At 39.7% G+C, this 16748-nt stretch overlaps 1 protein-coding gene across 4 annotated transcripts in view; it reads left to right on the plus strand.

The window, feature by feature from the left end:
* The window catches only part of Fndc3b (fibronectin type III domain containing 3B), a 315267-nt gene that overhangs the window by 58067 nt on the left and 240452 nt on the right, over nucleotides 1-16748 (plus strand). For 3 of the 4 annotated variants that reach the window (XM_063227172.1, XM_063227176.1, XM_063227174.1), the window contains exon 2: nucleotides 12585-12723. In XM_063227172.1, the coding sequence (XP_063083242.1) occupies nucleotides 12613-12723 (111 nt within the window). In that variant the 5' untranslated portion in view covers nucleotides 12585-12612. Of the gene's footprint in view, nucleotides 1-1738; nucleotides 2104-12584; nucleotides 12724-16748 lie in introns of those variants that run through there. The other variant, XM_063227173.1, reaches the window with a different exon arrangement.

Below are 16748 nucleotides of genomic sequence, written 5' to 3' on the forward strand. Positions count from 1 at the left end.
CCCTAGATTTGATCCTCAGTACTGTAAACCAAACCAAACCCAAACAAAGTTAGTTTGGGTATGTGTTAGAATAAGGGCTCACAACTTTGGAGTGTTTTCTTGCAGATAATAGGCTCTCATCCTTGGATTGTCAAGGAGGGTGTGAGACTCACTATGATACCGAGTGTACTTGGAATCTAGGTCTTCTAATGAAATCACGTTATGTCTACACACTTTTTAAAACACCATTTAGAAACAACAAACAAAGTAAAGGAACCTTTGACTGGTAAACTTTTTTGTAGATAAAGTCCCCTTTCCCTTTTAGTTAATATTTACAGAACAGAGCTGTTACTTATGTGAGGATATGGATCTGAGGTCAAGAGATTGTGTGTATATTGTGATGTAATTTTTTCCCTTTAGTGTTTATGTTTCTGTAAAGGTTTGTGGTGTGGGGTATTATGGAAGCTATAGAGGTAACCTCAAATTACATATAAGTTTTACATAGAACCCTTAAAAATACTTTTCAAGCTGAGTTCAGGTACGGCTCTGCTTTGCCAGGTTGAAAATTATGCGAAACCGTGAAAGTAAATGCAAAACCAACTTTAAAAAAACAGAAGGCAAGCCAGGTGTGGTGGTGCAGACCTGTAATCGTGAGGGTAAGGCAGGAGAATAAAAAATTTGAGCCCAGCCCAGGCAATTGAGTGATTGAAGGGCCCTGTCTCAAAAAGTGCTGGGAGTAGCTCAGTGTCAATATCCTGGATCTGATCCCCAGGAATACAACAAAACAAAACAAAACAAAACAAAACAAAACAAAACAAAACCACCTCCCTCCCCCATAGCATTTATAGATTTTTGAAGGCAGGGCCTATCCACTAAACTGGTTGATTTTCTGAGAGCACAGTGGACAGTTCTTTTTAACTTATTGCTTGAACCTTGGGCCATTATTTATTGTAATCTTCAAATGTTCTTTTTAATCTTAAAAAAAAAAACCCCATTCATGAGATTTCTCTGTAGATTGAAATACTTCCAATTACATTTCCTATGCTTATAATTGGATAAAAAAAAAAAGCAAGACGTTTTTAAGGGTAAAAATTTTTTGAGACAACCATGGTTTTATTTTACTAATGAACACATATCAGACAGGAAGGCGAATTCCAGACTATTTGTGCCTCAACCAACCAGCTGGGCGCATACCTCCAGGTACTGCTCATGTCTCAAGAGGTCTTTCTGCTTGAACAATTATCGCCACTCCTTCCTTCATTCAAGTGGCAAGCCATGGCAAGAGTCTTTCTTGCACAGCTGTATAGAACTCAGCTGTAAAATTAGATTTCATTGGCATAAAAACAATGATTACCCACACTCTGTCCTCAGTGTTTTTCGTTTTTTTCCAGCATTCTACTTAAATTCCTTCTCCTTCTTGTGCAGAAGGCTGGAACCTTGCAAATCAGGAAAACTAACAGGTTTTTAGAATTTGTTAGCATTAGCTTAATCTGTGTTAAGTATGTGTGGTAGGGAATCTTTGTTTTCAACATGGGTTTTTAAAACCCGACAGGAACCTGAAAGGGCCGATGCAGAATCATGTACTTTCATGAAGGAAGAAATCAGTTATTCAGCTTCAGAGCCAATTACTGGCAAACCCCAGATTACAGTGCATATTTTCCAGTACTCAGTGCTGAGGCTGCTCCTTTTATAGTACTTTTGTTTGTTTTAAATCATAACCCGTTGTTTGCTTGAGCTGCTTTTAATAACAGGGCTGTGAAAAATTCTAATCGTAGTCTTTAGTCTCTGTCCCTTTTATTATTATTTTTTTCCTATTTAATTTGATTTTTAGAAAAGCAAAAGGGAGCCTTTGCCAGTTCCGGCACCTATTACCTTTCACAGGGTGGCCTGAAGTGCACAGGAGATAGTAATGCAAGGGAAAGCCCTCACCCACCCCCTGGGGTTTTGTATCCAATGGCAGCGCCCCACATCGCTAACTCCACACCAGCCTAGCCAGTGCCACGGCCCTGGTGTAGTGTTACTGGGAAGGGAAAGAAAAGCCTTATTCTCACAGCAGAAGGGAAGTGGTAAAAACAGTCAGATGTGTTGGTGGACGGATGAGCAGACTTTCTCAGAATTTCAGAGGTACTGAAGATTGTACTGTGTTTCTGCTTTGTTTTGACCATTTCTTCCTTTCTGCTAGTGCTATGGATGTTTTTATAGTTATTCCTGAACACCTAGGTCTAGTTTTGCTGAGGTGGTTAGAATGATGACCCTTTTCAAAGTTTCTGAGTCTGGGGAGTTCAGTGAGGGAATTTACCTTTCAAAGCCAGCGTGGATCCGGAGGGAAAGAGATGCGTGAGTTGTAGGCATGTGTACAGCTCCCTGGCTTGTGCACTGCCTGCCTCTTTCTGTCCCTTCTTTCAGTCTTTCCAGCCCTACCAAAAAAACCTGGGAAGGAAGTATTCTTTCAGGAAGTTGTCAGTCGTTGTGACCCCTGACATTAGACATGAAGGCCACCTGTATGGAGGGAGCTTTCAGAATGTAGTATATTGTTTTTTTCTGTGCTATGCGATTCTGTGGCAAATTTTAACTTCAGTAGTTTTTTTTTTTTTTTTTTTTTTTTTTTAACTACAGCCATAGCATGAAAAAATAGAAATTAGCTGCAAGGGATTAATTTGTCATTATAAGTTAAAATAAATTTTTATTAGGTTTTGGTTTATATTGTAAGCCATTTAGAAACCAGTCTTGGACTCACTCAAGAAACATTAGCTAACTTATGGTTGTATTATTTTAAGAGACAAGACAGGATATAGTAATTTTATAGTAACCTCCCAAATGCAGCATAAACACCACACAGGAAAACAAGACCTGTTTTCTGTGGTTCAAGAAGTTTATCAGAGTATTGTTTTGACTGTCAGTACAGTTGTAGTCATCTCCTTGAACCAGAAAAAAGTTACTTTTCTTCATTATTATTTATTTCTGTTATAGCTAGAGCACTTCTATAGTTAAAATTTTGATAATTTCCTGAAAAATAACTCATAGTAGAATCTCACAGATACAAGTCAGGTTTTTGGGGGAGTTGTGGTTGCCTAGGCTGGTTCCTAAAGTCATGAGCTCAAGTGTTTCTCCTGCCTCAGCTTCCTAAGATTGGGATTACAGGTGTGCGTTACAGCATCCAGTTTCAACTGGTGTTTGTAATATAGAAGCAAATTTGCGTGAAGTCTGAATTGAGCTGTGAGTTTTACTAATGAGCCCATGGTCATAGTCTTCTTAGGCGGGGCTGGGGATTTAGCTCAGCAGCATAAGCACCTGCCTTGCAAGCAGGCGGTCGTGAGTTCGCTCCCCGGTATCGATAAAAATGAAAAAGACCAAAAAAAAAAAAAAATTAGTCTTCTTAGGCTAGAGAACAAGCATATGGTGTGCGGGATGTTTAGCTGTTACTTAGATTACCTCACAGTAATGGTTAACTTATCTTTATTGAAAAAATACTAGCCTTGTGGAATAGATGGACTCACAGTTAATTTTATTGTTATGAACTCTAAAGAGGGCTACTTTATTTATAAGTTGCTTTGTAGGGCCTTGTGTTTGATGGGTTTAGAAAGTATGTTTTTGATTGATCCATAGAAGCAAAAAGTTAGAACTGACCGTTCATATTCACCTTACCTGTTCCCTTATCCCGTCCGCTTTTTGCACATTTCCCTAGAATTCAGTGAAAGCCTCCTCCTCAGAGGTTGGTAAGGTGAGCGTGGGAGCCTGAGCTGCCTTGTGATTAAATTAGCGAATCATCTCCTTTCCTCCAGCCTGGCTAGGTTCCTTGGGTTCTGATGAGTATACTTTGTCCTTTTGGTGGTGTTGGTTTTTTCTCATCTGAAACTAATTTGTGTACTGTACTGCTAACTCACATCTTGAATTAATGTAAGGAAATTTGGGTCATCAGCCCACGGAGTGAAGATCAGGACATTTTGTTACTAATTTGAAGGCCAGGTTCACAGACTAAAAACTCTCCTACCAGTGATGGGGCTTTGGATTTTTAAGAAGACATTCTTCCTAGTATATAAATATTTATTGGCCTTTGGAAATGGATCAGCAGTTTTATCCTGCAAATCAAGTTTTTCATGAGTTTGGCCATTACGCTTCTTAGTATATGGAGGGAGGGGCAAACTACCATAGAAAACCTTTTTAGACTTGGAGTAGAGGAAGCAAAAGAAGAGAAAGGCAAACATTGAAGACCCTTTGTAATATTACTCAAAAAGAAAAAGAGAACTTTCTTTATTAGTTTTGGGGACATATTTGAAAGAGCTGAATGCCTTACTGACAGGGAAGAGCTATTCACTGTTTTGGCCAGAGTGCCAGGCCCCAGCCCCTGCATGTACTTAAGAGTCGTTGGTAAGACAGGGCCTTCCTAGCAGATAACCAGTGACTTGCTGTCTTAGGAGACATGAACCACAAGCACCCACATGGTTTTCTTCTCTGTCAGTCAAAAGAGTAAAACTTGCTGGGCATGAAGCACTTGTGGTTTGAGTGTTAGGATATGTGGTTAAGAGCAGAGGTTATGAGGGCCTGCGGTTACCAAATTCTTTGAGATGGAAGTGGGGGTAAGAAGAAAATAAAGACTGGGGGAGAAACCTGGGCGCTATACAAGGGGGAAAGGTCAGAGGATTAAAAAAAAGTATTGTAGTAGAGAGAAACTGTTTTCTGTTTGCTCTATTAAGTTTTGTAGTGTATTCATCCCCCCTTTAAAGGGTAAAGGTCTTAAGAATGGAATCATTACAAGATTCCATTACAACCTTGCCTAAAATGCGTGAGTCCTGAGATGGATTTGGCTAGGTCAGATACACAGCTGTCCAGGGGGAGAAGGAACCCGGACTGAGAAAATGAGTGCTTTGTCAGGGACTCTCCGACTGAAGCGAAAATCAGGTACAGCTCAGTTGACCAGAGATCATACATCTGGTCCCCTTCGCTGCCTTCACAGCTGAGGATCAAGAAAGTGATCAAGGAGAACGGTGTTAAGCTAATGAGAGAGCTTCTGAGGCCTCATCCAGAGACCATTCCCTGCTTCTGCCTACGTAACTCATAGTCTGGTTTTTCAGAAAGAAGAAAATTTAAATTATGGCCCTGATTTTCGAGAGCGAGTGGTTAGCACTACTGCCAAGCAAGAAAGAGATGGTAAAGAATACATAAAACTAAGGATGAAGACTCAAAGTAGAAGTGATTTTCTGAGGATATATGTGAGGCTAAAATGCAAAAGAAAATTTCTACTATATCACCTTTTGATTGAATATGGTATTGTTATAAACAAAATCCTTCAGAAAATACAAAGTATGATCTGACAGCTCTTCAATGAAATAAGAAAATGTGTAATCTTCATTCACAATAATTACAAATGAAGTAAGTCCCTTTTCTTAGAGTTACCTGGATGGTAAACTTTACTCAAATTTACTTCTTTATCTTCTAGTTCCATTACAGAATTTTCGTGTGCTCTCATCAAGTAGGTATGTCACATTCCCCAGTCTCCTAAAAGTAGCAAATTGAGCTACAATGTTCCTCTTGTAAGTTGAGTTCATGTGTAATTTTGTCTGACTTGGTAGTCAAAACACAGGAGACTCACTTTTTGGAGAGCTGTCTCTGTAGAGGATGACTATGCATGGCAAACCTTCCCAGGTCTTGTGGCCAGACATAACCTACTTTGACCTTCGTTTCTGTGGTGTTAGTTCATACCTGAATATTTCATTTTTTTCATTTGTATGTGGGAAACTCACTATGCTTTCCCTTTCATGACTGGGGAATAACCAGTAAGATACTAGTATGTGTCCCAAAATTTTATGTTTTTCATTCTTTTATAATTCTTTTTTTTGTTCTTCTGTGGCTCATAGCATTAAGTTGTTTATCTTATGATAATTTTAGAACATAGCTTAGCAGACAGTTGGTAGTTAAGTTGCTGGGCATTTTCATGCCTGCATATTACCTTTTCTTTATGTCCTGGCATGCTAGGACAAATGAAAGTATCCTGCGAGTGTATATGAACAAAGAAATGTACATGGAACATAGAAATGAGTATTTAAACATTGTTGGTTGCATAGATTGCTCCATCTTGCTGAGTCAGTTCCCTTGTAGTCCATTGAGGATGGAGGCTCGATCATTTCTGATGAAACTGTTAGAAATTAGAAAAGCCAGCCATAGATTTAGCAAGGTGGTAGCCAAGGGAAAAGAGGCTCAACAGCTTTGGTTATGGATAGGTAAGGCTCTGCGACAGGGCTCACCTTTATTCACTTTTTTACGTCCTGCATTTTCCTCTGTATTTATTTATTTTTTAAATTTTATTTTGAAAGTATACAACAGAACAAGTCAGAATAAAGCCAACTAAGATCATACAGTGAAATTGGTACAGAACTTCACAGCAGGTTACCGGGATGAAAGTAATAGGTATCACAGTATATTTTGTTATCTTTATAATAGTTGTTCTTTCAATCCCGTATATCAAAATTAGATGAAATATAGAACACTATAGAACTTATCAAAACAGAATATTGAATAGAGCAGTACCATTAATTAGAAAAGAGCAAAACAGTAATCAAAATATTTGCCTTCAAAGAAATGGTAGAAGGAAGTCCCCCTTATTTGCTATGGTCAACTTCCCAGGAGATGCTCAGATTTCTGGTTCCCACTTGCTAATGGGCGGGGAGGAGGAGGAGAAAGAGGATGGGGGAAGTGGGATATTTGACTCTAGGCCATGTAGCAGTAGGTTCACTATTGCTAGCAGGGAGGCAGGATGGTCATTTGTTTTCACAGCGTCCTCAGTTCCAACATGGCTTGGATCTCAGGAGACACTGCTGGTTCTCCCCCTGGCAGGGCTGCAGTGGGCCACCCTGCCTCCGCTTACCAGGGAGCTCTGTATTTTACTGTGGCTGTTGGGTGGTTGAGCTGCCGTGTTAAGGATGTATGCTTTTCTCAGTTTCCCAAGTGTGTTTCCTGAGGAGTCCTTGAACATGTAGGTTACACTCCTATGTGCATTTCCTTATCTTTCCTTCCCCTGCTCCCTCCCCAGTGACGCAGCAACCACTGAATACTATGGGAGGTGGATAATCCACTGCATTAGCTTTCCCATTGTTGGGACACAATACCTGACACTCACCCACAATGTGAAAGAGTTTTAATATGCCTCAGGGCTTCCAGGAATTCACTGCGTGACTGGCTCCAAGACAGAATGTCATGGAGAGAGGGCGAGGTGGAGTCAAGCTGCTCAGTTTATGGTGGTCAGGAAGCAATTTAAGGGAAACAGTGCTGAGGAGGAAGGGGTGAGGACACCGCGGATAATAGCTCTGTGACCTACCCAGACACATCCGCCACAAATTCAAGCAAGCTGACATTTCCCTCTAACTACCATATTCTACCCCTTGTCAACTTTATACCCACATGCATCTTCTTAAACTCTACTTAATCCACAAATAAACACAAGGGTATAATTCTGCCTAACGTGATACAGTTATCATGTGTATAACCAAAAATGCAGCAGTCCTCTCTCCAAAGTCTCATCAGCTACAGCATTTTCAAAAGTCTAAGTCAAAGTTTTTTCTGGGACTCGAAGTAGATTCTTAGTTGTGAGCCTCTGTAAAAATAAAAAACAAGTTACACAATCCCAAGGCACAATGGCTGAGGGCAAACATTCCATTCCAACAGGGAAGATAGAGATAGAAAAGAGCTGTAGCAAGGAAGGACGGGAAAGCACCAGGGCAAATGTTAGATCCTCCTTCGTGTCCGGCATCTGGCATCTGGGGCACATGGTGGTAAAATGTGCGTTTCACAGAGCAGGGTGGCCTTCCCCCACGGCCTTGCTAGGGGTAGCCCATAAATCTTCTCTTTTAGGCTCACTCCATTCCCACCCTGTGGCTTTCCTTGGCTCATGTTTCACATCCCTGTCGTCTCTAATTTCCTAGGATCTCCATTATGCCTTTGCTTCATTATCACAGCCTCATACACCCTTGTCTCCAGGACTCCTGCTCTGACCTGCAAAGCCTTCCCTTCAAATCTGATAGAAAGCCTCCTAGGCCCCACAACTCTTGCATTCAGCATTGCAGTAAAACCAGCACCACAGGGATGATGCCAGTGTCTGCTGTTAGTGGATGCATGGTCCAGGCCCTTTGGATTATAGCTGCAGTGGCCTATGAATGCCTGGATGGCTAAATACCATAAAATGAATCCTGGGGATCCAAGTCCCTTGGGGGGGCTTTCTCGAGTTATGGTTTCCCTTGATTCTTTTCTCAAATGAAAAGTTGACATTTGTGTACCCTTGAGTATGCTATCAGTGGGGTCTTTCTGATTCCTGAGATGTTCTCAAGGCATCTTTCTTCTTATCCCTGTACAGAGTTCATTTTTTTCTCTTTCTCTTTTTCTTCCTTTTCTCTTTTCTTCTCTCTTCTCCCTTCTCTCCTTTCTAGGAGCCATACATACCTTCTTCCTTTGAACTTTACACATGGTTCCTTCTGGGCTAAAATTTAAGTTTTGTAAGTTTTTCTATGCTGCCTTTTCCTCCTGATTCTCACTATAAAGCTGGCTTAAAACAGCCAACAGTGTCCATATCATAGCTTGATTGAGTATTGGGCTGTCTTAAAATTTCCTCCCCAGATTAATTAGTCCAGTGCCCTTAACCTCAGAATCCTGCAAAGTCTCAGAATGTGGGCAGAATATGGACAAATCTTCTGCCAGCACATAGCACATGTGGCCTCTAGTCCAACTGCTAATGGAGTCCTTTTTCAGGTTAAGCATCTTGAGCTTGGCATCTACTAAGGGCATTCTTGTGAGCTTCAACCAGAATCACTCATCAGGTTCTGTTTACAGCATTGTAGGGCCGCTTTAGCCCACATCTGCACACTTCTCCAAATTTCTCCTGCAAATGGTTCCAAAGGCTTTTATGCCAGATGGTCAGGTACAGTCATGGTAGTGACCCCTGCTTCTCTAGTACTAGTTTCCTGTATCACTTAGCTTTCCTGTAGCTGGACCATAATACCTGATACAGTCTAAAGGAGGAAAGTTTAAATGTGGCTTAGGGTTTTGAGAAATTCAGCCCATGGTGACTCAGGTCCAAGGCAGGACATTATGGAGGAAGGGTGTGGTGGAGCAGAGCTGCTTAGTTTGTGGTGGACCGAAAGCAGAGTAGGGGAACAGTGCAAGAGAGGAAGGTGTCATTATGATACTGCACCTCCACGAACCATGCAGATGCCCACTAGTGTGCTCCAGCAACCCCTTGGTTGGATCCAAAAGAAAGGTCAGATTGATATTCTACCCTGACTCCCATATCAGTGGATCTAATTAAAAAAAAATTGAGGCATCTTACCCAAAGTCACTTAAAGTATTTTTAAAATTTTACTTATAAAGTGTTTTAAAGCAAGTATAACCATTTCTTTGTGCCAGTAGATGAGGTTTATTTGGGGGTGAAAACATGTTTTTGCAGCTGCTTGTTGGTCCCTATACTCTCCTAACCTACATCAGTAAGGCCTCTTGTGAGCCTCAGCCAGTAATGGAAAACCCACGGCACGTGTGCCGTAGCAGACACGGAGAGCCTTCTCTTTTGGCCCACGAGCCAGGTCACCCCAGCAGCTGAGTGTTGGATATTTAGTTTTAATTGCAGTGTTGGCACTTTGTGATAAATAAGTGGATTTTGGGTTGCACTTTGGGTGCTGAGTCTCTAATAAAGTTTCACCATCACTGGCCTAGGCCGTTGGGTTCATCTTCTTTAATCCTGGTCTTACAAAAGCTGGAATTTAATTGCCTAGTTTGGATTTGACGTCTGTGCTTAAGAGTGCTGTTTAGTGGCTGCTTTGCTATGTCATGCTGATAAAAAGTCCCATGTTTTAACATTATGCCAAACTAGAAGGTTCCTAAAGTTGGAATTGTCAGTGTTAGACTTACTGTTGGTGTTGAGACATTCTTTGATGTTATGGACAGGCCACAAGAAGTACCCAAATTTCATAGTAGATCAACAACTGTCTCTAGCTATCTAGAACCTGTATACCCTATCCTCAAGATCCATACAAGAAATAATGATAAATGTTAATTGGATTTGAAGCTCAAACCAACACTTAATTTTTTTTCTGCTCGGAAAAGAATACTTTTATTATTAAAAGGATATTAGTGAAGAACTTACAGTGTGAACAATGACATATTAAGGAAATTAAAAGAACAAGGAGTTTCCAGGTGAGATCTTAGCGCTAGAAGGTAACGGAATGTCTTTTCCTGCAGACCCAGAAATGTTTTGGGACTAAATATAGCAACAACAGCAACAACAAAATCCATTATTGTATAGTCACGTTTGAAGGCTAGAACATTAAATTTCCAGGTGCCAGAGGGAACTGAGAGATGGGAAGTTGAGAGTCTTAGAAACCCTCGAGAGAGGAATTGGGCTGATTAGTGAATGCCCTTTGCACTTTTAACACAGAACAGGCCTGAGAGTTGAGATCGGGTGGCCTATGTGAGTAGTGACAAGAAGCCGGCAGATTCCTGCAGTATTTTTCCCTCAGCAGTCGGATCAGATAGAGAAAGGAAACTAAGAAGTAGTTTCTGTACAGATACGATCCAGTTTTTATTATAAAATGAATAGAGTGACCTGCCCTTTACTTAATCTACGCGTGTTCCGTTGAAGGGAGCCTGTGACTGTAACCATCATTTACTTCCTGTCCCTGTTGCTGCTGCCTTTTCACTGAGCTTGCATTTTAAAATAAAGTTATAAGACAGAAAAAGGATAGTCTCATAATCCCTAGCAGTTTTTTAGCTTCCCAGAGTAAACAGAACTTGTATATATTCAAGATATACAGTGATATTTTTGATATGTGTATATACTGTGAAATGGTTACTTTAAGCAAAATTGTTAATATATACATCATCTTACATTGTTATCTTTTGTGTGTCTGTGTTGTCATATTAAGGTCTCGGTAAATTTAAATTACAGTATGTATTATTAATTGCAGCCAATAAATAACTATATGACATATTTTAGTACCTGGGAAAGAACCTAAAAAGAGAACCTTACTATTTATTCCTTTTCCATCAGCCTAACTCTAAATCAGTTGTGATAATGTCAAGATTATCTTACTTTTAATATAAAGACTGTTTCCTTCATCAGAATCAACTATTGGTCTTTGGGCTTTGTCCTTTTATTTGCTCAGGAACTGAGTAATTGCCTCATAAAACAGCATGATGGTACTATTAACACTGAATTATAAGGCCTCTTACTACAATATGTACATGCCTGGTAGGGACAAGACGCCCTTGTTTGATGCTTGAATAATTAGTTTCTCCAAATGGGGTTCTAATGAATAGTGTAAAATTTTACCTATTTAAAGTAAAAAAGTTTATGATCTCTTGGGTGGCTTTTCTGTATTATTTGGTACTTTCAGGGAAGGGATTTGAGAGGGATGGCGAGGAGGAATATTTGGCGTTCAGAGGGGAGATGTGGAGATTGAGAAGAGACATTTTACTTCTGTCCCATGTGTTTGAAATAAATTTGAGGTGCTCATTAAATTATTTGATTAATTTTGATATTGAGTATTAAAAGATTCACAGGAATATCCTTGAATTTGAAGTTTTGGGGGAATTTTTAAATAGGTGATAGAAATTTAATTTTATATGGCAGTTTAGCTCCAAGCTTATTTAAAATCCTGCATGTTTGTATTTGTTTATCCTTTGTTTTTGCTGCTAAACATTTGTGCTACAAGTTTTAGGGACGGTGGAAGGAATATATAAATACTTTTAAGAAACAAGTTATACTTCTCAATAAAACTTCACTGTTACTCTTCTCCTGTTGTATTGAAAAGCAAAATATGACAGGAGGCAGGTACTATTTTGGAATGAAAGTAGACTGTATTATTTGAATAAGTGTTTGAATTTCATTTATTCTGTGGAAAGAATGGAATCTGCCTTGGAGCCTAATTCTGCCCTGCGTACCATGGCTGTGTCTGAGATGAGAGGAAATCTCAGAGATGTGTGCCAATGAGAAAGACATTAATACAACATTAATACAACAATTCTAGTCAAGGAAATAATGGGGGCCGGTAACTAGCACATGAGTAATTACCAAATTAATGATTAATGACTAAGTCAGAAATTGTAACAGTTGCAGCATATGTAGTTAACCTTGATTTCCTTGCTTGGGTCAAATGCTTATGAGTATTATTTTGCTTCTAATGAAAGAGAAAAATTTATCAATAAGTATAAGTTGCTCTCTTTGGATTCATGCCTCGGTATTACCTTAAAGATGATATATATCAAAGTGTTTGTTTGGCATTTTTATCATCTCAAAATGTTATCTCACTTTTTCTTCAGAAAGATCTCTGTGGTACAGTTGCTATTATTATTCGTAGAGTTTTAAAGTTTGTAGCTAGTACATGACAAAACATAGGAGTGAAAGGTTATGATCATGTGGCTGCTTGCAAACTCTGGTTTAGTTTTCTCAGTTCTGGCCGTTTCTTTGCCTTGTCTCTACCCCTTCTCAGGGCCAGACACCATAATAATAATTCTGTGTAATCAGCAGGCCTCATGACAGAGCACTTAGATTGCTGACTTATGTCACTGAATTCAGGTGATTTTTGTGGCCATGACTCTGTTTTAAAAGAATGGTGATTCTCTTGCAGGAAGCCAGTTGAGGGCAATTCTCCATGAATGTACGTCACAATGATGATGACCGACCAAATCCCTCTGGAACTGCCCCCACTGCTGAACGGAGAGGTAGCCATGATGCCTCACTTGGTGAACGGAGAAGCAGCCCAGCAGGTTGGTATGGTGAGAGGGAAGTTTGAAGTCAGATCATCTAAGTGGGAAACATTAACCTAGTATTTATTTTGGGATTCAGAAGTCTTTGATTTTGAACCTTAGCAGTTCCAAGAACCTTAGTGTTCTTGTGTGAAGTTACTCCGATTTTGTCTTTAAAAAAAATCAGAAATTCTTGTTTTTAACAAGAGCAAATCTTACCTCATCCAGTTGGTATTCTTGAAAGCATCAAAAAATGTGATTTTTGAAATGAGTCATTTTGAGACTATGTACAAGTCTTTTTCATAAAATGACTGTTTATTCATGTCATATATTATGCTTGACTGGTTTGCTGGGTTGGCCAGACCAGTATGCTGAGAGTTTGATTTCTTGCAGGAGTGACCTTGACAAGATGCACAGGTCAGGGTGAACCTACCCGGCCTCCTTCCTAGAATAATCTTTCCAAAGGTGTAACTCATAAACAAGAGTGCTTATGTTTTATAGATATCCTTCATCAGTGATTACCTAATATTATGGTATAGAAAAATAATTTCTGAACTTGATCATGTAATAGTCAGAGAAATAATTTAAATTGTAAGTAAAGTTTAAAAATCTTTAAGGATTGAGCTACTGAAATCATTCTTTTGATGATAAAAACTGGGTTTGTTCACTCTTTTAGTTCACTCTTTATTTAGTTACACTAAATAAATAAAAGTGCTGTCCACTTCAGGAGCATAAAACTCCTTGTTTTATGAATAACAGAATTGGTAATATTTTCTAAAAAAGTATTTACTCATAGCATAGTAATACTTCAAATATATTAATCAGTCATTTATTCGATGGCTGTCCATGCCCGCTTACTCTAAATCTATCATAGTACATTAACACTTTTTATCACAGTACATTGTATATGCCTTTTTTTGGACCTTACCTAATTGCTCAACAATTTACATTACAGTCTTTTTTATTTTATTTTAAAAAAAGATTAAGATAAAAGAGGACATTAACAACGCAGGTCAGAACAGAACAATTTAAGCAACATAGTGTTTCACCACAAGACAACCCAAACAGTAGCTACCGCAGTGTCTCTCCTTCAAATATTTGAGTATACCTTCAAATACTGTAGTATCAAACATATCAAGACAGTGTAAAACTATTCAAGAGTACGTGACTGTCTTTACATTGGATCGTTCTTTAGATTGCTTTAGATTGAATCTCTTAAGAACAAAGAACATGTAATAGATGCTCAGTAAATATTTGTGATTTGAATGAATTTCTTTCTTCTCAGCCAATGCAGATAGTCTCCCTTCCTGTTTCCTCCATCTCCTGTTTGCCAGATCTTTTCTACTGTATTGTCCTCTATTTTAGACACACAATGTCTACACCTTATCCCACCCTGTAAAACAAACCCTCCCCACTCGCTTTACTCCATCAGTCGCCACCTCCTTGCTTTGTCGTTTGAGCAGTACTTTCCTAAGTGGAATCTCTTTCCAGCTTCTCCTTTCTCAGCAACTTTTCCTTCTCGGTTCTGTGGTCTTCACCTTCTCTTCTGACGTTTTTCCTTTGGACTTTGAGCATGTCCGGTGGTCTCCATCTCAGCAGTGCTTCTTCCTGGTCTCTCTGCTTCTATTTTGCCCTCACATAAAGAACTTTCTACACAGTAACTGGAGGGAGCCTTTCAGACTGGGAAATGTATTGTCAGTGCTTAAAGCTTGTTATACCTGGAACGGAAGCTGACTGCAGCACATGCCTGTCATTGTCACGCGGGGTCAGCCCTGGCCCCTCTTCATCATCTCTGCCTGCCCTTGTGCTTGCCTCACTCCAGGCATGAATGGGGAGCTCTTGAAATGCTGTGAATGATTTCAGGGTGCAGTCTTTGGTGTCCTGTCTTCTTACTAGTTAAAAGAATTTTTAAAAGACAAGGTATTCAAATGTGACTGAAGTTGGAAAGCAACCTAGGTGTCCCATGTATAATCATCTCATTTCTGTTTGCATAGCCAGGATAGCAGAACCCACCTCTCTGAGGTGTTATGTACCATTTGTTTGTGTTTTGATGATTTCTCCTCAGCACTGTGATTCACTTTGCCCAGAACAGCCTCTTGTGGTTTACTAGGTAGCATTACCTAGCATAAAGAGCCCTCAGTTCCACAACTTTTGCATTTTCCCTCAGAGGCTAGTGCCTTTGCACCAGAGACAGCCAGAGACTGTAAAGACCGAAGGTCGCCTCAGAAGGCCATGTGGCATTTCCCTACTCAGCGTCTCTGTCTGACCTCTCTTCTAAGCAGAAGCAGCTTAATAGTTTTGGCTAATAAAACCATGTTTTCATTGCATCTGAGAAGCTTTCTATGAAGCTGAAAAGGGAAAATCTGTTCATTTATCTGTTTTATAAACAGTCAAGTAGCAAGCTTTCTCGAAATGGATGGTACACACTTAGTCTAAACAAGTCTTCTGGGAAGGAAATATTCAGTCTTTTTAATTAGTAAATATGTCTGATTGCGCTGGGAGCATCAACATTTATAGATTATGTGGACCAAGCTATTGATTGGTGTTAACGTTAATGAGGCGAAGTTGTTAAGTGGGCAAAATGTGTTTGAAATGATCCTCTCAGCAGGATCAACCCATCCAAGAATTTATCATGCTTTGATGTTACTTCTACAAGATTGGGACTTAGCCCAGGCAGTGGCCTATGTGACTGACATTTTTCTTCTTTTTCCTGCGCTCAGGGTCTCTTTCCTGGGTCTCCATTCCTTTAAGTGTTTAGTCTTTGCTTTGGGTACTGTTAGTATTGGCGTGCGTGAGTGTGGCAGTTGCGGGGAATATGTGTGGAAGTTGAGCTAAAGCACAAGGGGCAGACAGACGGAAGGAGCAGGCAAAAGGAAAAATTGCAGTGAAACACCAGAGAAAAATAGAGAGGGGAAAAGTGGAGGGGCACCCAAATGAACTGGGAAAAACGGGAATCACCAACGTTTGAATCCAAGAGTTCCGTGAATGTAGGAGTTCTGAGTTCTAAGTGCTTGCTTGGGTATCTTTAGGTATCCATTATTTGCTTTTAGGGGCCCATGTGGTCTGGTGCTCAGGTGGGTCTTTTAAGGCATGGTACACATACCAGTGGATGTGAAATACACAAAATTTTTTGAGGCTTTTAACATGTTTTCCTTGTGAGGCAACACATTTTCATGTTAATAAGAACCTTTTATAGGCCCAGGATTGCTCTCAGTGATTGACTTTGCAGGCATTGTAGGGAAGACCTCAGGGGTGACAGTTTAAGGTGGGCCTCGTCCTAGCAACTTCTCAGGTGATAGTGTTGTCAAGAGCCACCTCTGGCCACAGGGCTTTCCCTAAATGTCTATGAGGAGTGCGTATGGTGACCCTTATCTCCTATGTGTTTATAGCATGCTTAATACTTTGCAGCTGTGCAAAGAGTGTTCTAAACATTGCTGTATATGCAAAAGAACCACCACCATTATGAGAAAGCTCCTCAGTTCCCACAGCCCCGCTACTGATTTCTGTCCTGAAGCTTTCTGGACTTAATTCGAACTAGTTCTTGGGGCGGCTCTCTGCTGTGGCTTGGCCCTTTAAATAAGAGACAGTGATAATTTTCATTTTTGAATTTATGTTAAATTTGAAACGGTTTATCATTTTATGCAGGTAGCAGGGAAAAGGGAAGACTGAAAAGTTGATTCTATTTTTACAAAGGATGTTAAAACTTAAAATCTTTGTTTTCAGTAGTTTATTGATACAACTCATGACATAATTTATCCACTTAGAATATATAGTCAATAGAATTTTGTATGTTCATTGAATTATACAACATTGACTACAGTTTATTTTAGAAGATCTTTAGCCTACTCCGCTCTCCATTCCTAGGCAACCACTCATCTGTTTTGCCAGTTGATAGTGCTTGCTTTGAATATTCATGTAAGTGAAATCATGAAATATTTGGTAGCTCTCACTTTGCATATGTTTACAGTATTCCCATTCTGTGGCATGCATCAATACTTTATTCCCTTTTTATTGCCAAATAATATGCTACTGTATGAATATACCAT

This window comes from Cavia porcellus, unplaced genomic scaffold, assembly GCF_034190915.1.
Source record: "Cavia porcellus strain 051 isolate PalLab524CR breed Dunkin Hartley unplaced genomic scaffold, mCavPor4.1 scaffold_17, whole genome shotgun sequence".
NCBI lineage: Eukaryota > Metazoa > Chordata > Mammalia > Rodentia > Caviidae > Cavia > Cavia porcellus.